At 40.9% G+C, this 22937-nt stretch overlaps 1 protein-coding gene across 4 annotated transcripts; it reads right to left on the bottom strand.

Moving 5' to 3' along the window:
* Positions 1–22: 22 nt before the first annotated feature.
* On the bottom strand, positions 23–19874 carry LOC128462288 (ceramide transfer protein). 4 transcript variants are annotated; one of them, XM_053447601.1, is made up of 19 exons: positions 19229–19874; positions 17679–17813; positions 10560–10676; positions 10378–10443; positions 8480–8587; positions 8134–8272; positions 6875–6958; positions 6597–6754; positions 6197–6289; positions 6018–6104; positions 5800–5892; positions 5540–5611; positions 4529–4624; positions 4180–4312; positions 4020–4090; positions 3792–3920; positions 3011–3140; positions 1849–1985; positions 23–1736 (listed from the first exon to the last, which is right to left on the bottom strand). In XM_053447601.1, exons 1-18 carry the CDS (start codon positions 19337–19339, stop codon positions 1858–1860), a joined length of 1950 nt encoding a protein of 649 aa, XP_053303576.1. In that variant the 5' UTR covers positions 19340–19874; the 3' UTR covers positions 23–1736; positions 1849–1857. The 4 variants fall into 4 exon arrangements, with proteins under 4 accessions (XP_053303576.1, XP_053303577.1, XP_053303578.1 ...); XM_053447602.1 differs by lacking the exon at positions 10378–10443; XM_053447603.1 differs by lacking the exon at positions 5540–5611 and having other exon boundaries at positions 19229–19873.
* Positions 19875–22937: the final 3063 nt, after the last annotated feature.

Here is a 22937-nt window from a genome sequence, read left to right on the forward strand (position 1 = left end):
ACAACAACAAATGGTTCCAAACTGAAGGATAAACTTATTTATTTCACTTTTAAAACAGGGCACAAGTGCCACGTTGTCACAGTACATTTTGTAAGTTGATCCCACAGCATTAGTATGAACAAATAATTTACAAAAATGTTTCTCTAATCACATTCAACCTGTGAAGAACTAAACTTGTTTTATAAATGTCTGGCTTCAGGTGAGAGAACTTCAGTGTGGCGTCTTCCCACTCAGCTGAAAGGCTGAGTGTCATCTGGCTTCACTTGCTCTCTCACCCACATCAGTCAGCCACAAGCTCTAAAGACTGAAGACTGATAAACACGGCTGCAAATTAACATCAATGATATGACCCAAGACATTGGATGCCCACAGGTTTGGAAATGGTGCAAGAGCTGAGAAAGTTTTACTTTGAAAAGTCTGGAAAATAAGGGAAAGCGATCATTACTTAAAACCAAAAGTCCTCATGGAAGAAGTTCCTCTAAAAATCAACTCATGTACTTTGGACTTTTTAGCTTTGCACGTGCATTATCAACAGTCTTGGACAGAAAATACATGACACATCGACCCAACCTGACTGTGAGTGGTTGTCATGTCAGTACGCAGCACATGTAAGAAACAGCAAGAATATGAACTGAAATGTTTCTTTTCTGACACTAGACCTAAAACATCCTGCTAGCTCTCGGCAAATGACTCGCAGGACACATTTGAAATAGTCTCCAGCTGGAGAAGGACAATAATATAGGAAAATAAGCCATGAGGCACTTCACTAGTGATTTACCGGGTGCACTAACTGCACTCTGACACCCAACTGAAGCTACATCTTCCTGTAACACTAAGGCATTTGGGCTCGACTCTCATAAAAACGCTTGGAGGACCTTCGCTGAAAATGTTAGTGACGCTATTTACATTTCATTTAACATTCAAAATACAGGATATGCTACGAAACTGGAACTTATCAACAATGACACAGAAATAAAGCCGGGCTTACGATGTAGACAACTCTCTTTTGTCATTTAAATAAATAGAAACTCTTCGGCTCATCTCTCCATCAGCACCGACGTGAGGCGATTTTCATGAGAGAGAAGGAGTCAAAAAGTTCAAGTCTTACTTCATAGGGGTCACGGGTTCATGACAGCCCTCTTGACTCAACACAGAAGAAATCAATCATGTTTTAACTCGATAAAGTTAGCAGCTTGCCAAGGATGCTGGGAAATGACTTCAGCAAAAACAAGCATAATATGAACTAAATATTACAGTCTGCTAGTAAAGATCTACAATTTCCTTTTTACAAGCTTCTTATTGAACATACGTACATTGATATATTAATATACTTGTCAGAGATGCAGACTGACTTGGTGGCTGCTCTGCCAGTCAGTTCTCTACAGGACCAGGAAACGTGATGCGGTGTGGTGTCTGATGAAACCACTTTCTCATGCCTTCTGAAAAGCTGCAGTTTAATCTTTTAATCCATTAAACTACAATGAAGAGGAATAAAAACAAATAGTAAGCGCTCTTGAAATTGTTAGCATTCATTTTTTTTTCTTCTTCTGCATAACTATCTCAGGGGTACAGGGTTGTCTCACTAATTTTTGAATGCAGCCAAAGAATGCAGTTATTACACACACCCCCTACTGGAACTGACTTGTAGTAACAACATATGAGGAGGAAAAAATCCCCACGGGGAACTTGTGTCTTCATCGCAGCAGGGAATCAAGGGGAGTTCTGTCCTCGTGTTTCTGGAGAGATGGAAATCCTTAATATTATCAGGTTGCAGGTAACTGAATAATATTCAGAGGTGACAGGTGAATTCATACGATCTGAAAAGTAAACTGTAGCAGTGACTTTTACCTGTGAGCTTCAGAATAAGATGGGTTTGCTGGATGTTTTCTCCTGGACGTAGGAGGTGAAGCGCTTGAGGAACTTGGGGTACTCTCTCTTAGCCACGGCCCTGAGCACGGAGGCAGGAGCCCAGCCTCCTGGATTTACTGCACGGACACACAAACACACACAATATACATTTTACTGCACTAGTCAGCACATTTGTTCACATCTTAACTAGTTTGAGCTGCTTTGAAAATACATGTTCCCTCAACCCTCTGGGTTAGACACATTTGCCTTTCTGAGCACAAAGTGAATCCTAAGCCGTGAGTGAAGCACAAACCAAACACCCCAGGGAAGGAAATGTGTCAATACGCGATGGTGTATTTCCCTAATTTACTAGGCACACATGTTTTTATGCAAACACACTGACGGCATATTTCCTTCTCTTAGAAATTACTAATATTCTCCTCCAACAGCAGCGGTGGTTGTAGCGGACACTGGCAGAGCTGCTGATTCATTCTTTTTCTTCATATCTTATAATAGAAAAGTTAAGGCCCATTCAATCATCAGGGATAAAGCAGCGTTCACTAAGTTCAATTTTATACTCTTTGATATCACAAAGAATACAAGATTAATACTAAAAGTATGAAAGTATGATGGAGAACCAGTGGGGAGGAAATGGCCTAAAGTTATTTATCATTATCATTATAATACAGCTCTTCAGGACTTCCAAGCAGTAAACCAACAACAATCCCTGCTGATAGCATTAATTACAATAACACAACCTGAACCTGCAGAGGTGGCAGAAAAAAGAAGCAATGATTAATCAATTATAATTATTAATTAAAATATAGAAAATCAAGTTTTTGCTACATCGACACTTTGCTCATCATGAGGAACCGAGCTTCCCTAGTGCTATAGCTAGTAGCTAATAGCTTATATAGGTGACAGTATTTGATACAAGTTTGATACAGAAGCCCCATACTAAATTATAAAACACCTAAATTCACAATATCACAGTTTGTAGATGAGAAAACAAATAGAAAGATTTCCTAAATAAAATACAACCTAAAATAGGCAGAATAAAATATTTTCAATTTACTTTTGTAAATTACATTTGAGCATTTTAATACCTTAGACTTCACTGTGTTCATAAGTTCACAACAGCCCAAAGCACAGACCCACTCACCATTAGCGAAGTATGTGATTTTGCACAGGATGTTGTCTCTGCTGATCTCTTTGTCTCCCTCTGGTGGACTGACCAGGGTCTGACAGATCAAGGCGATGTTGATTTTGGCGCGGACACACTTGTTGGTCGGCTGTGGAAAGTGACAAGACAGAGAATTAATAATATTATATTGGTATTATTTATTTGATAGGGACGGAGCTTGCTAATTAACAGATAATAATCCTGCAAATGAGCCAGAGTTAGCTGTATAAGCTCTTATTCCCTTCAATAACCGGTTCTCACATGACGACCTGAAATCAAATTGTCTTTTATAATTACAAATATCTATGGGTAATTTATGTGCATTATGCACACCATAAAAACAAGTAAAAAAAAAACTGATTCAAATTCATCATAAAAGTGAAATAATACAATGCAACAAATATAAATGATCACAAGTTTAGTTTGCTTTAAGCCAAAGCTTAAGTTTGTATTTAAAGGTTATGTTAGGCTTCTTTAGTAAACTATTCCAGTAGTTGCTTGACTGTCTTCTCAGTCAGAAAACTGATTCCACATCTGTACTGCAAAACACAGTCCCTTCTGGTGATTGCCCTTGTCGCAGCATAACTCTAATGTCTTTCTGCATTATGAACTGATTCTAGGGCAGGTGCAAGGTCAAGGAAAGGTTTGAGAAGAAGCAAGCATTAGCCAAAAATGTCAAGCTAATTAATTTTACTAAATGAACAAAGAGAGGCTTGGATGTCAATAATCTGAGTGGATCTGAGGGAACCTGATGTCTCACCTGAGCATCGTCATGATCCACAGAGAAGTTGCAGACCAGCCAGGTGTCGGGGTCGTTCTCGTTGTTGGCTAAGATCTTTCTCATGGCGGACAGGTACAGAACGTCCCTCTGAGACGCAGGCCACACCCGCTGGAACAGATCATTCAGATTACACAGGTCCTAGACAAAACGTGATCATAACAAGCCGATCCATTCCACTGTTGAGCGCAGTGAGCTGGTGGCTCTTACCTTGTGCGTTTGATAGACAATTGCTGCGTTTTCCGACAACGTCTCCACAACATTGAAGTTTTCAATCGTGGCTGAAGGAAGACAAGAGAACATGAAGAGTCTGAATTATATCTGACCAGTAAATTGGCTCTTGACTAAAACATATTTAGAAAAGACTTACTCTCCCAGTCGTTGCGATAGGAGGTGTCCCAAAAGTAGTGGCAGAGCTCATGACCAGTCACCCCCTTTACCGAGTGAGTGGCCTTCAGAGGGTCCAGAACGATCCCATTTTCTTCCACCTCTCTCCTGTACACCTGCACACACATTTTAAGAAAAAACAATACATAACCAATTTTTCTAATGAAGGACTCCGTTTATAAATCAAGCAGGCTTTGGTCCAATTATACATTTGCTATACAAGTAAATGTATTTTCAGAACTCATCATTGACTGTATGAGTAGGAGATGGTATTAAAGACACATTTCAACATCAGCTATTTCAGAAATCTGACATAAATATTAACATCTTACCTTCATTTCTCCCTCTTCCACAACCAGCTGCCAGTTGGCCTCTCCACCAACATCCTGCAGGGAGTAGGTCATGTGACTCTGCACCATCTCCTCCACCTGTAACGGCAGCCCAGAGACAGAAGGAGGAGGTGATATCGATTGTGTAATGACAATTGGAAAAAGGTCCTCAGAGATCAACATGACATGATGGAGTGAATGGTGAGGACCAGACAAACACACTGCCTTAATAGCTGCACTTAAATGTTTATGAATCAAGAATGTTGTTTGATTAATAAATTATGTAAAAACATGTGTTTGACCAAAGATTCAACCTTTGTTCACAAACTGTGACTTTGAATTAAAAATATCCTCTAAAAACATCCCTACAGCAGATGACAATCTGTTTGACCTGTGGCACCAAAAAAGTGTAATTATTGGCAAAAATCATGTCTCTGTTACTTTATGCATCCCAGTAACATTAGCCTACAATCCTGTCCCAAAACCACAATCCTTCTTTAACTTAGAGCCACAGTAACACAGCTGGGACAAACTACAAACATGCAGGCTAGCACGCCAACAGGTACAAACAGGCAAGCTAACGTTGACGTTACATTATCAAGGGCAGTGGAGGTGGATGTTAACGTACTCTCAGTGACTGAGTTAACCATGTCACATATCAAAGATTGTGATGATCCTCAGGAAAATAAAAAATGAAGTGAAACAAAAATGTCCCTGATGAAAACCAGAGAAGACATTGTACTTTTTTAGACCATGACAAAAACTGATTTGACTAAAAAAGCCTTGATTTTTCAGACAGGCCTACATTTAAACATATATGCAACACAGCAGAGTTGGTGGCACATTGACTATACAGATAAAAAACTATTCTTCCACACACAGGAGTTCATGCTTGATGCTGCTACAGCAAGGTAGAGGGTTACACAGCATATCATTAAATAAGCATGAGCTCTTCCCGCGGATTCATGCGAACATCCGGTTTAGTCTATGTAGGGGAAACACAGAGAAGGTTACCTCGGCACTGAATCTGTGGACATCCTGAGGAGCGGCCCTGACTATCAAAGTAGGGGGGGGCTGACTATGAGGCTACAGGGGAAATTAAACCCGAGGGGATGATGGACAAAAAAACAAAAGGAGGGAAGAGACAAAGTTACACAAATGTGATATGACACATAAAAAACAAAATGTGTGAAATAAGGGAAAATAAGGAAGGTGAGGAAATGCAGCAGATGAGAGTAGCTTGTGTAGTTCAAGTGTGTGAAGAATTTAACAACCTTATCAGAGAATCTGTGTGAACCAGTGCTGGAGTAGACGTCTAAAAGGGGAACAGGGCTGGATCTCTGTATCCTTGTCTTTTCAGTCTGGCACTAGAAACACACAAACATGGGTAGTTGCATCATGTTGGACAAAAAAAATACTTTAGTTCACATTTTCTTATCAGTAAGTCACAGTTCGCAGTCTGTAATTAAACAATTTCTGAACTTATATTCACCTGCTCCTCAATTTTGTCTTGTCTGTCAAGAGCGGCCTCAACTGCATCAAAGAACTCATCCTCATTAATGAGGCTGTTTGGACCCTCCTGTAAATGAAATGGAGAGGGGATGTTACTTCTAAGATTCGCACACAAACCTATAATCATGATGCATCATGGATAAATGTAATTTACTTCACCTCATAATCGGGACCTCCAAAGTGAGACTTTTTCTTCAATTCCTTGAGGGCTGATTTGAAGCTCTCCTCTATTCTTCGCCTCTTCTCCATCTCCTACAAACAAACAAGGAATTTGTTCAGATACAGCATGTAAAGTGTGCTGACTTAGCCTAAAATGTTAAAGCAGCAATTAAATAACTACTGATCTTTTTAAAGTATGCAAATACGTATGTATGTATGTATGTATGTATGTATGTATGTATGTATGTATGTATGTATGTATGTATGTATGCATGTATGTATGTATATATGTAATACAGGTCATGTATCTCGAAAAGACGTCTCTCATTAAAATGTAAATAAAGAAATTATGGATGAAACATGGCCATCTGGACGCTGCAGTGATCCAGATGTTACACACCTTATCCACTCTCTTTTGCCAGCTGTCCTCTCTCTTCACCATCAGGTCGATGCAGTGGGACAGAGTGGCCAGGATCCCGGCTGTGGTGGCCTTGAATGTGATGGCTTCCCCCTTGAAGTCTATGCCATTGATTCCCTTGGGACTCAAAGACTGGAACACTGCACAGAAAAAGAACATCATCATCCATAACTTTGATTGCTGATTATGTAGTAGTCACGAATGTTTCAGGTTAGAGAGGGAAAAAACTAGTTTTCTGGGGCTGCAGCCGCACTACTCACATTTTTCTTTGCTGCCATTGTTGTTGTGCACAAACTCTCCATCTGTGCGGGTGTTGGGGAAATCATCTTCATCATCCTCCACGACTGAAAAAAGAAAACGAGTCTCAGAGAGGGGAGGCAAATACTAAAGCATCAAACAGGTGGTTGCTACACACAAGCCTTTTCTTGTGGGACCCTCCTGAAAGTAATCCAAGGTTCACGGACAAGGTAGCACATTGTGGCCCATTCAACAACTCAAACCACAGCACAGCACCAGACTCTGCTGTGCTGGACAATGTGACAATGGTCTGGTTTCATCTTCAGAATAGAGAGAGGGTGAAAGAGTAAGAAGGGGCGAGCAGAACAAAAGCAGGGCTTCATTCTTCATGGCCATCTAGAGACGCCTTGCACAGGCTGCCATGAGCAAATGTGCAGCCGACCAAGACAGGGTAAGAGTGAGGGGGCTAATGGAAGAACTACTTTCTGAGTCACAAAACACACACAATCACATTCTTCACAACACTCACTACATGTTTCTTACAAACTACTTATATTTTCTTAATCTAAGTACAAGTAAACTAAAGATTATCTATACATATACATTGCTGTAGTACCAGTTACATAACACACATACGTTCTATAAATGTGAGGACACAGCCTAACCCTAACACAATTAATTCTGTTGACCCTTAACCTAACATCAACTTCATTTTAAGCATAAACCCAAGAAAAAGCTGCATTATCGTTTGGTCATTTTCCTGGTTGCTCACTCCCCCACCCCATTTCTCTGAAACTCGAGGCACACAGCCACTCGCCCTGAGTCCAGTTCTGTGGGAGGAAGTTAAAAGGGGTTTTCTCTCCACTGTCACCAATTGCTTGCTCATAATGAGAGCCGATGGGGTTTCTCTCTAGAATATTGTCTTGTTAAGCCTTCACCTACCTCTTTAACGTGCCTTTAAATAATATATGTTGTGATTTAGCACTATAACAATAAACAAACTCTTGTAAAAAACGCAAGGTAGTGGAAAATGCTTACGGTTAATGCTCAAATTGTAAAACAAGATTTTCAGCTTACTAGTATATGTGACAAATGCTTATATTCGAAATCCAGTGACTAAATGACTAAATGACTAAATGACTAAATAAAATAACCCAGATTCTGCTTGTGGAAGGAAATCTGTAAATATTTTTTTTAGGTTCTTGTCCAAATTCCATCCCTAAACCCACATGAGTGAACGACAACAATGTTAAATAGGAGTGTAGGTGTCTGTGGCTCTTACTTTTGTCCCTCTGCAGCTCATCCTTGGACTCGGCATCTGAACAGCTGTCAAAGTATTTCTGAAGCGTGTCCACCTGCCTGCACAAAATATCTCTGAAGGTCTCCATCTCTGCCAGCTTCTCTTTCAGGCTGTGACCCTTCTGAAGACAGCAAAGCAACAGAGTGGTTAGGCTTGTGTTTATATTGCCAATGGACCACTATGCAACAATTCCACTGCCAACAACATGATGACAAATTCACTGCTTGCGTGTGCCTCCATTAATATCCAAGCACCCCTCATGTGTGCGAAAAATAATCTGAAAGCGATGCTTTCTTCAGCTACAGTAAACATTAACCGGAAAACCCACCTTGAAGGAGGATGTGGAGGTGGCAGAGAAGCCGCTGGTGGCTGACGTGAGAGACAGCATGGAGCCACGTCTCCGCAGACTGGACTCTGAGCCATAACCACAGTCAACCTGTAGAAAACAGACAGGGCAAAGAGGAAACAAGTGAGCTGTGTCATAACAACAAAGGATTACTAACTAAAATACCTAAACTAAAAAAATACACAGCCACATTCTTTGGCGTATGAAGCCAATGAAGAATGAGACATAACTGAGTTTGTTTTTCAGGCGAGTTAAACTGATCCAAGTACTCTCTGTTGGAAATGTTCATTTGACCTGAAGTGTTCCCACCTGGCGCTTTTAGTCTAACTAGCACATTATTATAAGAAAGATCTTCAGCTACTTCCATTTAGTTTTGTTAAACATCTAAATACTGTATTTGGAACGGTTGAAACTCCATTAGAAAACCACAAAGGCAGTTTACAAAACCTTCGTAGTAATACTAATCTTTACGTTGAAATGAATAATATTCTTCCTCTAAACTTGACTGTTTCCCCTCTTCTCTACTCGAGCAGCCCGGCCTCTCAGAATAGACGCTTGGTCACACCAGCAACAGAGCAGCTACAGGGACTGGTGGAGAAGAGAAACAGGGGTGTATTCCCTTTAAGACACACTTCTGCGTTCAACCACAAGAGGGCAGTATACATGTACGTGACTGGCAATGGAAAGAGCTCAGGGTTACTATCGGTCAACGACCAGAAGTAACTCCCTCTCATGGATTTCAGTCACGGTTGTTTGCCCTTTAGCCAACATGTTGCTACCCCACTGACTTCATCAGCACAGATTGCAATCTAAACCAGGTCGCTTAATCTGTTTGATGACAGAACAAAAGAAAAAGAAAAAATAAATCCAAACAAGCAGAGGCTTTGTTGCTGCTTGATTATTGATTAAAATCTAAAAATATTAAATAAAGCAGCAGTAAAGTAACATTTATCAGCTGCTGGGCCTCTCGTCAACGACTGTTTAGTATATGGCCACACACACGGACATGTTCTTAAGCTGCATGTAGCCTGGCGATGCTGTGCAACTGTTATGTAATGTAGGTGTGAGTGGAGATTAAAGCCTCAATGAACACACACTACAGACTTTGACAATAAAGGAAACGAAGCCTGGTGCTGATGAGAAAGCTGCCCTGAACAGGACATCCTTTTTTAAATGTGACATATTATGTAAACCAACTTAAACAGTTTACAATAAAAGATGACCAGACATTATAAGAACATATTCTACAAGTTTACTTTTGCGACTGTCTCCTAGAAACTGTTGTTGTTTTCATGTGTTGCTGTTTCACTCTCTCAAACCCTGGGAAGACTCCAGTGTTGGCTGGGGTGTGTTGTGTCTCCTTGGAGACGCTGGGCTGCTGAGTGTGAGTAATGTGAGTTAGGAAAGAGAGAAGCAGTTCCCTCTAAGTTGGAGAGTTTTCAGCAGTGAGTCATTGTGGGTGGGATGACGGCTGGGTGTGCATGCATGTGCAAGAGGCGGACACCCCTCCTGCTCTGAGTCATGATGTCTTCCTGGTGCTGAAATGAGCGGGTTAGAGGGAAAAGAGGCGTTGGTGCGTGGGGGGGTGGGGGGGTTTCCCCACACGAAGGCCCATGTGTGAGCAGCAAGTGTTTTGGCAGATAGACTGCAGGTGTAGTGGCTGAAAGCTCACAACTGCACCGATCAGCAACAACATTCAAATCCAGTCACCAGTTTTAATGATGTAGCTGATCGGCCTATGCTCTTCTTCTATGGACTAGATTTATGTGGATGATGCACCGAGCATACAAACAAACACAAACAAACACACGTGCCACTACAGTGCCCTGCACGGGTAATTAGAAAGTCCTGAATTCCTAAAAACATGTCGACAAACGCACCAGTAGTGGAGGGATGATTATTGTTCCCTGGACTCCTCCCCTGTCTGATGTTCTCTCTGTGATACTCTACCAGAAACACACACATCAATGATGATTCTAATTTGCTTCGAATATGACAATGATTTTGTGTGTTTTGATACGACCACTTCATTGTCTGCTGTGATAGAATGTGCATGACTTACCCTGTGCAGCTCAATGGAGTCAATCCACTGGTATCTGTGCTCTGGGTCTTGTGCTCTCAGGTACCACACACTGTCGTTCACACTGATGTCCAACCGGCACTCATCAAACTCATGAGGCTAAAAACAGGAAGTACAGATCAAAAAGTTAGGTAAGTTAGTGTGTATTGAAAATATACTGTTAGTGTCAGTATCAGTCATTATAATCAAATCCTGTTGACTTCTAACAGAATCTGAGAGAGGTTCAGATATTGGAGGCTTCTATTATATAGAGGTGGATTATCTGACAACATCTTAGGTCCAACTAATACTATGGCTCCTCTAATAGCGTGGATCCTGCTACATTCACAACCCAACAGGATCCTCACCTACAAGATGGCTGAGATAATTAGCCAAATTATGTTACAAAGCAAATTTGAAAAACAATATCAATGTAAGATGCATGGCGGATGAGGAGCTGGTGCCAATGCACTTTTCCACTGGTTGGTTTGAGTCTGGATATTTTCGATAGGACTTTTCAAATTGTGGGTGAAATTCAGATTTTGATAATGTGTTAAAAACATTGTGATATGATTGGGGCTGTGGCCTAGGAGGTAGAGCAAGTCGTCAACTAATTGAGGGTCAGCAGTTCTATCCGAGTCCTTTGGCAAGATACTGAACCCCAAATTGCCCCCTGACAGTAATGATTGATGTGTGATGAGAAAGTGCTGCACGTCCATGCACTGTGAAGTGTGAAGCGCTTTGCATAGTCATCAGGATACATAATAAATACAGACTATTTACCACTTTGGCAACCCATGTGACTGGAAAAACAGTCACATGGGAAAAGCAAGAGGAAAAGCCTTTCTCTTTCCTGCTCAGGAAGTACAGAGTGAGGCATATGCAAGAGGGGGGCATGTTAATAGCTACTGGAATCGTCCAGAAAAGACAGACTTATTTTGCTTCTTTGTTACATGCAGATAGACAATCTGCTCTGGAGTTAATTTTAACAGCTGGAAATATGGCAGTCTGCCACAATCACAGTAATGTGAATAAAATATCTTTAACATAGGCCTATCTTATAAAGATAGGAGCCAAAGATGAACCAGAGGCACAGCAGCTCCTTCAGACACTGTCACATAGGAACTGGCCTTTTAAGGCAGCTTGCAGGATGGAGCATATTCCTAATAGCCCTCCAGTGTACTGTCAGCGCTGTAAAAGTGCTTTGCTGGCACGGTCAGCAACCAAGGAGTGTGTATGTGTTGATGTGTGTGCTGGGGGAGGGGGGAGGTTGAAAGAATGGTAGTTACCTGTGTAGTGTACTGTTTACCAAATGCATCAGGCCCTCTGAAAGGACACCTCTGCAGTAAGTCCTAATGCTAAATCACGCTCAAGGTCTAATCGAATTGAAAGGACACAATAGTCTATTCGAGAAGGTCTGCCTTGCTCAGGCGTAGTCGAGGACACAGCTAGAGAGACCTAGAACTGCAATAGCATGAATGAGCAGCAGTTTAAGTGTAAGCACGACAAAAACTACAATTACTGCATTGTTGTTGTTTGCCTCTGCCAACCAGTCTAGGAACAAGACTTAAGGTCGAAGTCTCTTTTTGCTGAACATCATAATGTCACTGTGTAGTTGACTTCTTGTATATAAAATGTCTTCAAGTCATCATTGTATCCTTTCCAAATATTTAGCAATATTACAAACAAATCTGGGGTTTCTGTGTAAATTGGCCTGTAATCCACAGTAAGTGCACTCATTTACTATGGAAGCAAACAATCAGCAGTGTTGCCAGAACAGCTTTCACTGAGGAAACATTTGTGAATGCTGATAACAACTCAAGTGTTGATTTAATTAAGCCCCTTATGGATTTTGTAGGGTTATTTAATTAATAAGGTATTGTAAGGTTAAGTTTATAATTACACTGTATTGATCATTCACCAATTCTATTTAATCCGTACAAGGTTAACACAATTTACAAGTTCAATCCACCAGAGCAAGCTGGAATAAAAAAGGCACATATGATCATTAACAATTGCTAGCTTGCAATTTATGATTGCCGAGTGAATGCAAGCGCCCATAAGAGTCGGAGCCTATATCATTGCAGAAGATTGTATAACTTAATGAGTTGGCAGAGCTAGAAATTGCCCACTATGGGGTCTTTAAAGAGGTTTCATTTCAGGAGTGTGACTTGGCCAAGTTGCCTGACACCTGAACAGTGCTGAGACCAGATGCTCTGCATCAGTAATGTGCAACATTACTTTAAGCTTACCAATGCTTATTTAAAAGAAGAGGTAGCTATAACAAGGAAGGACACAAGCATGATGCATCAGTTATAAGAAAGCCAAAAGATCATTAGACTCTACCTTTTATGGCCAGGATTACACTGTGGTGTTTTGAAATACAACTTCACCAGCCCAATGAACAAGTAAGTTATTATATTATAATAAAGGAATACAACTGCCTACAACTTGCAAGTTGACGTGTGGAACTTAAGTGGGATTATGTTGCTAGGAAAGTGAGAAAGCAAGTTCCTCTTGTTCACCGCTGGACAATGCAGTCATGGGTATACTGTGGATGAGAAATACACAAGGCTTGAAAAGTGCACAAAGATACAAGACTACCGTAAACAATAATCTCTCTAGAAGGTCATGTTAGCAGCTTTGCACTTTACAAGACGACGTGATAGGCTGAAAAAGGACCAGTCTGGATCCTATGTGAAAGACAAGCAGATAAATAAAAGGTGTAAAAACAACTCGAAATATTGGATGATCTAGAACAAAGATTTTCTGTTGCTTAGTGGTCAAATGCCTTTCAACCCCCTGTGACCATGCACAGTACCAGCAGTACTAGGAAATGGATTGAGGGATACTAAAGATGATAAAGCATTGGCATCCCACTACAGATGAAGACTTTGATTATTTTAGTGGCCCAAAAAATATATATAGATGCAGTAAGTTCTTTTTTATCATGCACCGATAGCTGTGTCCAACAAAGATATCGTTGATGTTAAGGTCAAGTGTGATGTCCGTATGATGCTTAAAGAGCCCAATGTGTTGGTATGTACCAACATAGCACCACAGTCAACCAGTAGTGAAGCTATAGATGTAATTTCCCAGCAGAGCAGTTTGTCTTTTGTTGATTTAGGAAACTGTAATGTCATCGTTGCCTATTTTTGCCATAAGGAGCCTCTGCCAAGAACTATTTCTGAAGTCTGTCAAACTGCCTCCCTTTTTGTGGGGCCCACCAATCACTCAGCTGAGATAATACCCCACACTAATGTCATCAGTGTTAGTCTTGGATCCTATGTGTAGCTAATATGAATGCCAATATCTAAATGACAAAACAAAACAGTTTCAATCTGTGTCTATTCTCTTCCAACATAAACTTCCTACTCAATGAGACATATTCTGTGCTCCCCCTTCCAACCTCTGTTTTGAGCTGGTGTACGTGTCTAGAGTCACAATCCCGAGACGGGAATGGAAGGGTGTCCCATTTAAATAAGCCTAGGATTTTCAGTACTTAAAAAGGTTAAGGGACTGAAACCAATGCAAACATTGAGAAACCCTACAAGGATTGCGCCAAACATTACTGAATTTCATCATTCATTTGTGCTCATTTAAACCTGATAATTACACTTTGAGGAGAGGAGATTGTGACAAATACAGTCTCTTGTACTTGCAACATTACTACTCTGGTCTGGAGCCAGGAACATCTTTCTGGAGACACTGAATCCCTGTTTCACTGGTGGAGGAAACACTGATGCACCAAGTGGTCAGAGTCAAAGACAGGGAAACGGAAAACTAAATCAACAGGGGTTACAGCTAGAACCTCATTGAAACACACACACACATTCTTGAACCTCTGTTTGACCACGAGCGCAGAGGAAGTTCCATCGTATGAGGAAGAGTCTAATTTCCTGCCAGGAGACACTTTGTAATTTCCACAAAGCCTGATGTCACTCCCAACTATTTGTTTGAGCTCTACTTGATCACTAATCTTTCTTTCTCTTCCTTTAGCTCTTTAACTACCTCAATAGGTTTTGCTGTGATGTCATGGGGGAAAGAGCCAAATCCTCACATCCAGTGCCACTGAAAATAAAAATGTAAATGATAATCCCGCTTCCAAACTACTATAGATCCAGTTTGTGTTCTTATTAACTTGCCATGTAGCTTAAAATGGTAATGGTGGTTACCAGCCTGTGGAGGTACAGATAAAGTCTGAGACCAACGCACACTGTATATGTTTACAATCAGGTTAAAATGAGGAATTGTTCAATTATTTAAGTTAAAACGTTTAACCCTGTGCCTGAGCCACTGGATGTACAGAACATAGGGAGATTAATTGTTAACATTAGCCATGGCCAAAGCTGCATTTCAAACTGAGCTGGTTTACATTAATATAGGAATGTTCAAGTTGCCTTGGTGGATAACCTTTTATAACTTAGTTGGTATACTTCTGTACAAACATCTCTTGTCCCTGTAATATTAATCATCTGTTTAGATCTCAACACTCAATTATATCCAATTCAGTTTGTGATATCAAGTTTAGTAATTAAGCTGGCTGAAACATATGACTTACTTATACTGGTGTAGAGACGCGGACAGGTGGTAGACACAATGGAATGCACATCAAATAACGTAATCTAATCCAGCAGCTCTGCCTGGTTACTCCCTTTGCAAAACCTACATGCTCCAGTTTTATTTCAGACAGAAACAAGAGGCTGCAGAAATCAAAGAGAGAAATAATGGTAAAAAAGAGAAAACATTAACTGTCTGCTGACCCCCATCTTTTGATATAATCTTCATTATTTATGGTCCAGACCTCTGAGGCCTATTTCCATTGGAATGAGGAAAGACTGTGGTAGAGTATCATGGAGGTAAATATTTACATATGCTGGGAATGGATAAAGCTGAACAAATACATCTAAAAGGCAAGGCATGCATCACGCTGACTGGGAACACAAACTAATTCATGTCCCTTGTTACTGTTTGGAGAGAGATAGACCGAGCTTCAGTCAATGAATGACCTGGGTTCCTACTGAAACATGATGAAAGGTGAAATGGTGAGAGCCTCCAGCATTAAGTGCTGTTGACACATGTTCCTTATTATTTTGTCTGTACTGTAGTTAAGTGTGGCAGTTCTATTGAATCTTTGAGACACCATATTATTGTACGCCTTATAACGTGGGAGTGCTTGCTAAAGGAAATGTTGGCTGTGACTACCAAAGGTCCGAATGGTCTGGAGCTGGACTGTCCTGTCTAGGGACACAGCATTTCTAATCACATGATGATGTTTCCAATAATGTGTTACCACATAGGATACTTTAACTAGAGTCAGCTGACAGGCCAGTTACCCTCAAGCATTGCTTGTGACATAATCAGGAGTTTTTTTGTTTTTTTTTTTAAATGGGAAAAAACAGGGTTATCAGTTGAAGATGGAGTTTGAGAAATTTTAGAGTTAAGTCTAAGGCAACAAACATGTGGTGGATGCCTAACATCTGAATCACATCTTATGCGTCACATGCCAAAATTCTCTATGTGAGGGCCTAAGGGAGGAAGAGAGTGGGTGGATCAAATACTGGTGGAAGCAGGAACAGCTGATGTTGCTCTTTAAATTTCTTCTTTGTTTTGGTAGTATTTAGGCACTGGAGAAACTGCAGAAATTTTTGTTTTTTTGTCCCTGCTCAAAGTTCCTCTGAGTTCCTGTGCGATTTTATAACTAAAATATAAATTTATATTAAAAATCTAAATGTATATTTCTTAGCACAGTGTGTCATTGCCGTTGCAATTTGAACAAAGAATAGAATGTAGGAAATAAGTGTGGCCAAAGGGGACCTTCAGGGAATCTTATACGCTGGTGTATTTGCCAAGAACTAGAAATTTTTCTACCAGCGTTCTTCTACTTTCTTATCATCGCTAACAACAGTAGTTGCCCAAGAATCAGTTAGTCGAATACAATTGTTAGTGGCTACACAGTACACTATCAAGACAAATGAGTTCAGCAGATGCCAACAATTATAACTTTACTGATAAGTAAATATATTATTTTTCTTCTGCAATTTATTTAAGTGATTATGAAATAAAGACACAGCTATGTCAACTCTTAATAGCAAAATAATTGGATCATAAGACACTGATAAGATAAGAAAACTATTTGGTGGTACCACTACAGAACATTTTTGGAAGAATAGAATACATTTAGATCATTCAGATTAGCCCATACTTATCACAGCAATTCAACCGATATAAAGAGGTCAACACTAAAAAAATCCTAGCCAGTGCTTTCTCTGGGATTTTTCTTAACATGCATGTCAACAAGTAATTCTGCTCCTATGCTCTTTCCTATCACTAACATGTAGAGCTGGACTTTATAATAACCTGTTCAATTAATATTTATGTTCCTGTGTAGATGGGGCTACGCTTATTTTGCAACAATGGATTTGAAACACAGCATCGTTTGATAACCGGCAGGAATAACTTCTCTCCTGTCCGCAGCCTCTGTCTGCACATGTGTGTGTGTGTGCGCCTCTGCTGTCTCTGTTGCTCTTCACACACAAACTGACAATCGCATGTATTCAGTTATTGATCAATGGTGTCCGATCATGAATACGGATCATTTAGGTCACCTTAACCCTGATGTCCTGGCTGTGCGTGTCTCGTGTTGTGTGCGCCAGGGGATTTGGACATTGTTGGACTGTTTTTCAGTGTGTTTAAATAGGTGCCTCAAAATTTCTTGAACAAATCAAACAAACATAAAGTAAACCTCAAGTACTGTATGTGTCCTAAAAATGTCTGATTAGTGTTGGGGTTTATTGTTCCCGTGTGAAGTGAGCATGAGTTAGCGGGGGAGTGTGGAGGGCAGACACTATGGAAACTCTGACATGGTGTAAGGGCTATAATGTGTGTTTGCCCCAATCCATTCATAAGCAATGCTGCACACTATATGTTGTAATGGAAGATTGTTCTCTTTTGGTGGCTAGAATCAGAAAGGTGTTGTTTCCGCACTCTTAGCAAATGTTGAACTCTTACACAAACATCAGTATTTGTTCCTGAAAGACATTAAAAAAAACCCACCAATGTTGCACAAATGTAAACAGAACAAAAGATTTCTACTTTGAGAAGAGTCTCAGTGAAACTTACAGTAATAACAGCTTTACTTAGGCAGAGCGAACCTCGACAGCCATACTCTGTCTCATCCTGGGACTTGTAGTAGCTCAGTGTGTTGCTTTTCAGCACCACCCAACGGTCCTGCCAGCCATGGATGTAGTTTGTCCACTGGAAAAGCAAAGCATTTATATTAACATCTGAGGGACAAGGAAAACCTCACATTAAGCAATGATATTTTTGCAATAAATACCACCTTGAGATGTAGTCACTAAGATTACTACTTTTACAGATAGTAAACGTTTTGAATACCTTATATTATACATAACAGCCTCAGAGCTGACTCAACGACTTAACAATGTAACACAAAGTAAATCTTTAATGATATTGATGAACCTTTAATTGTAGAGTGTTTCAATTTTTGCTGATTACCTCAAAGAAAAACAGAAAGTGCATGTGTCTAACTTGAGATGCTTGAACTTCTAGGGAAACCTGAATTAGGACACATGTGGGATTTTAGGGCACAAGTCCTTTGACGTGTTAAGGGTTTAGTATGATTGAACAGGTGAGCTTTTCTGGATGCAGAGCTCCTTAATCTCACAATATGCTTGGTTAGCAGGTCAACATGCAATCTGTTGGGAAACTCAGTGCACAGTGAGATTAATACAACGTTAGCTTGCCAGCAGCTTAGCTAATTTAAACTGTGGTCATTTTGACCAAAATAAAGCATTGCACAAGTGAGCAGAGGCATATGGCAAACTAGGTTACCAAGACTTTGTCTAGCAACAGGCTTAACTGTCTGTTTACCAAAGGAAAAAACAAACAGGTCAACACTATCTTAGACAGTTGTTATTACATAGTGAACTCAATTAACATGCATATTTAAGTTATACTAGTCCCATCATCAAATGTCTTTCGTAATTATTCTTCACAGCATCACTGTACATATGACACCAGGACAGTACGATTTGTTGTGTCCATGTTGTTATTGTAGTGGACATGACATAGACACAGGGATGAGCAGCAGTCCTGATTTAACCTTTGAAATGAGCTCATCGCCCACAAGATTAGCAGGAACCTTTCTGAAAGGGAATTGCAGAACGTCCCTTAGCTAAACTAACACCTGCTCCACTTGGTATATTACTAACAGCGTTGTGCGGCCGAATGTGATCCCCAGATGCCCGCACTCACTGCACCAACATTAGATGTGCAGACCACGGCTAATGCGTGCATAACCTGGAATGAACTGTCTACTCCATCCAAGACCACAGAAAATGAATCAATAAGTGTTTTGATGGCTTTCTGGGCTAATGTGGCTAGCTGTGCATTACACATTCCGCCATACGATTTCACAACAGGGGCTTTCCCTTTCGCTTCAGTGAGGATCTAATCCTACCGGGCAGAAATGTGCAAATGTTGATGGAGGGTAAGCGATCCTGCAACGCCCTCCCCCCCAAATAGAACTGCCATGATTGGTCATAACATTGTGAGACTGCCTCATTTCACCCCGATTTGAAGACAGGCTACAATAATGCCCTTTAGCACCTGGCAGTGACATTGACCGAGGCATACTAAGAGATTCTTACCTTACTGAGGACTCCGCTGAACCGGCCGTTCCCAACAGGATGTGCAGGCTCCTCTTTGGGCTCTAAATCCTCCTCGGAGCCGTAGGAGTTCCAGCTCTGGTTGTCGGACATGATGCTATGTGGCTAACGCTTGTGTCAAAACAAACCAGGCATGTGACGCAGAGACTGTCAAATGTGCACGGACGCTGTTCGCTAAGCTGGTGTTACCGGAGCAACAGTTTACCGAACCATGTTGCGTTGCTATCGACCGGCTAACAGCTCTGAGTGCAGGAGGAAATAGCCCCGGATCGGTGGGGGTCGATATCAAGCTCCCACACCGCGCAATTTAACCTCAGTTAGCTAAAATGGTCGGCACACATTCTGTGGTCGCACAATTCAGGTGAACGGTCGCTGTCAACTCGGCTCCACCGCCTCTTCCCTCCCGCGTCCGTCCGGTCCCACAAGGGGCAGGAAAGGCAGAAATGTTGGTAAGTATTGTCGGGCAGGCGGTCAGCAGTCACAGGGTAATCCGTCACTGACTTCCAGGGAGACGCAGATTCCGTGTCAGCGGCTTTTTACCTGTGTAACCCAGAGACAGCTCTCCAACTCTGCGCCATGTTTCTTCGTCTGAGCTCCTCTGACGTCTGCCCCCCTCGCTGGATCAGCGCGTGCTCCAACTTGTGTGGTGGGTAGGGGCGCTGGCCCGCGTGACGTCACCAAATCCGCTCCTAATTCGGCGCAAGGCCCCGCCCCCTCTTTATAATACTCAAAATAGACCGAGAAGTAATACAGTAAAACACACTGAGTACTACTTCATACTGTGGAAAACTAAAATACGCTGAGTACTACTACATACTGTGGGAAACTAAAACACACTGAGTACAACTCCGTGGTATGTTTAGTAAACATATTATGGAGTACTGCACTAGTACTGACTGTGGACCAGTAAAACACAATGAGTACTGCTTCAAACTGTGGAAAACTAAAACACACTGAGTACTACTACATACTGTGGACAACTAAAACACACTGAGTACTACTAAACATACTGTGGAAAACTAAAAAAGACAGAGTACTACTAAACATACTGTGGAAAACTAAAAAAGACAGAGTACTTCTGAACATACTGTGAAGACTAAAACACATTGAGGGGTACTAAACATATTGAGGAGTACTAAACAGTACTACTAAACACACTGTGGAGAACTAAAACACACAGAGGAGTACTAAAACACACTGAGTACGATAAAACACACAATAAACAGACTGAGGATCAACCAACTAAGTCCTTCTAAACAGACTCAGGAGTCCTATACGAAATACAGTGAGGATTACCAAAACAGATTAAGCAGTGCTAAAAAATATAGTGTATAGTGTACTGTGTACTGAAATAGACTGGAGTAGTAAAACAAATAGGAGAGTACCACCAAGACTGAAGAGAACCACTCTCCACAACCATCTATATACAAACCCACCTTATCAGGTGGTCTTTTAACCAGAAAGACATTTCCCATCAACCCCTCTTGCTTGCACTGCTGCTGCAGTAGTGCCACCAGTTGCTTCAGCCCTTCCACCATCCAGCTGTAGGCTCCAAGGGGGGTTTACAAGTATTTGCTCATCACTCCCATCATTCCTGTGTAATCATATGGGGGAGTGATTAATTTGGAGCCTAGTCGCCAAACAATAATCCTGTTGTGATGCTGCAATAAATTTCGAACGTGAGTTGTCTGATTGAAATATATATATATATTAAAAATGTATATAAAAAATAAAGAAAACAATTCCAGAAATATTGAGCAGAGATATTTGACATCTCATCACATATTTAGATTATAAAATCAACTTTCATTAATTAGTGCGTTCACTCAGGGCTTTAATTAATGGAAAATGTATTGTAGGTCTCTCAAATGCGGTGAAATTAACAGCCCAATAAGACGGTAATGAAATGATTGAATTCACTCAACAATTGGTGAAAAAGGCGCACAAGGCATTATTTCAGAGTAACTGTTACCTCAAAATACTTTTTGACGTAACACATTCATACATGAAGAATGTTCCCGCCCTGGCTCCTTTCTTGACATCAGCCCATACGGGCCTGTACTTATACGTAAACTGACAGTCATGTGATAATCCTTATGAGATTTAGCATATACACAAAGACACATCGATCAGACACACAAAAACACACACATGAACATGCATGCACATCTCTCTATAGTTGTAAGGCCTTCCCTAGCCCCTAACCCTATCCTAAGCTTAATTCTAACACTAACCCTAAAACCAAGTCTTAACCGTCAAACAGCCCTTTGACTTTGACAAGCACAAATGTCCTCACAATGATGGTATTGAACCAAAATTGGGCCTCATAACTATAGATAGACATGCCCACAAACACACACGCACACACACACACACACACACACACACACACAAACACACACACACACACACACACTAACACACTCAGGAGAGGTGGGAGAGGACGGACAGCTTTTGGCCATGTCATGGGGTTTTGTGAGTGTGATACAGTTCCATGAAATCATGAGACCTGGAAATGAAGAAACCACAAGACTTCGATTAGCTCCACAATCCACTTCTTCTCATGCATTAAAAGGAAAAGCCTGAGTGAAAGATACTTGAGATGTTTGTTCAAGTTTATCTGTGGTTTCTGGAAAGTGTGTTTGATTGATTCAAAGTATTTTTTTTCCAGGCTTTCATGAATAACAGTTTAATATTAATCTGTGCATTACATGTGAAAACCACATCGTATAGGAGAAGAAAGTACGGTGTAGTAAAAGTGGGTGAGAAAACAAGGCAAAACTCCTCTCAGAGTGACACTGGCCCTGATTTATTCTCTTCCCATTACAAATTCATTTCCTGAAAACTCTGACAGTCACTTGGCAACATGGTGGGGAGGCCCTGGAGGATAACCTGTTGTTCGACTGGATAGGATTTCAACACTTGATTTAATCACGGTGACACACCAACTGCCCCTGACTTAGAGGATCTGTGATTCATTTAGAGGCCAGGAGTCAAGGACCATGACTCAGTCAGGGCTGATCAAGCAGTAATGTGATTAAATTCCATCTTCCTTTGAGCTGCAGGTTCCTCAAAGGTCAGCTGATCCGAGTGGGCAAAAGTGAAGGAAGCAGCTGCTCCAGCCGGGATTGATTATTTAGTTTTATTTTACATGGTGTCATCCACTTCCCTATGGACAGCAATACAACTGCTCAATTGTGTACGTTTAGAGAAAGAAAACAACCCTGATAACCTGCTTTTCAAATTGAAGGTACTTATTGAAGTTTAATCACTAGATCAGGGGTCTTGAACCTTTTTCAGGCCAAGGACCCCAAACTGATGGAGAGATGGAGCAGGGACCCCCTACTATATATATTGTATTAAATTGTGTTTTAGATTAAACTTGGCCTAGTGCCATATATAAACATAGCTACCCTGTTATTGTGCATTCAATACTCAGCTATTCAAATATAACACTGGTTCATATATTCATGGTATAAAATTTTTTTTAATCAACCAAACATTTCGCGACCCCCCTGCAGTACCTCCGTGGACCCCCTAGGGGTCGCGGACCCCCTGTTGAAGACCTCTGCACTAGATCATGGACTCTATGTCTCAAGATAACAATTTGTTGGCGGAGGTTTTTTATTAGAAACCAACAAGTTTCCAGCAGCTGCATGTGGACGTGACTGCCCAGCACCAGCTTCAGGCA

Source organism: Pleuronectes platessa, chromosome 19 (assembly GCF_947347685.1).
Source record: "Pleuronectes platessa chromosome 19, fPlePla1.1, whole genome shotgun sequence".
Taxonomy (NCBI): domain Eukaryota; kingdom Metazoa; phylum Chordata; class Actinopteri; order Pleuronectiformes; family Pleuronectidae; genus Pleuronectes; species Pleuronectes platessa.

What these genes read in the sequence shown, in the direction of transcription:
- LOC128462288 (XM_053447601.1), bottom strand. Translation starts at nt 19,339, where the DNA reads ATGTCCGACAACCAGAGCTGGAACTCCTACGGCTCCGAGGAGGATTTA. An exon ending in TGAGCTGCAGAGGGACAAAA is followed by an intron (nt 6,959 to 8,133) that starts GTAAGAGCCACA and finishes TTCTTTTTTCAG; the next exon opens with TCGTGGAGGATGATGAAGAT. An exon ending in CACACAGATTCTCTGATAAG is followed by an intron (nt 5,612 to 5,799) that starts GTTGTTAAATTC and finishes TTTCCCCTGTAG; the next exon opens with CCTCATAGTCAGCCCCCCCC.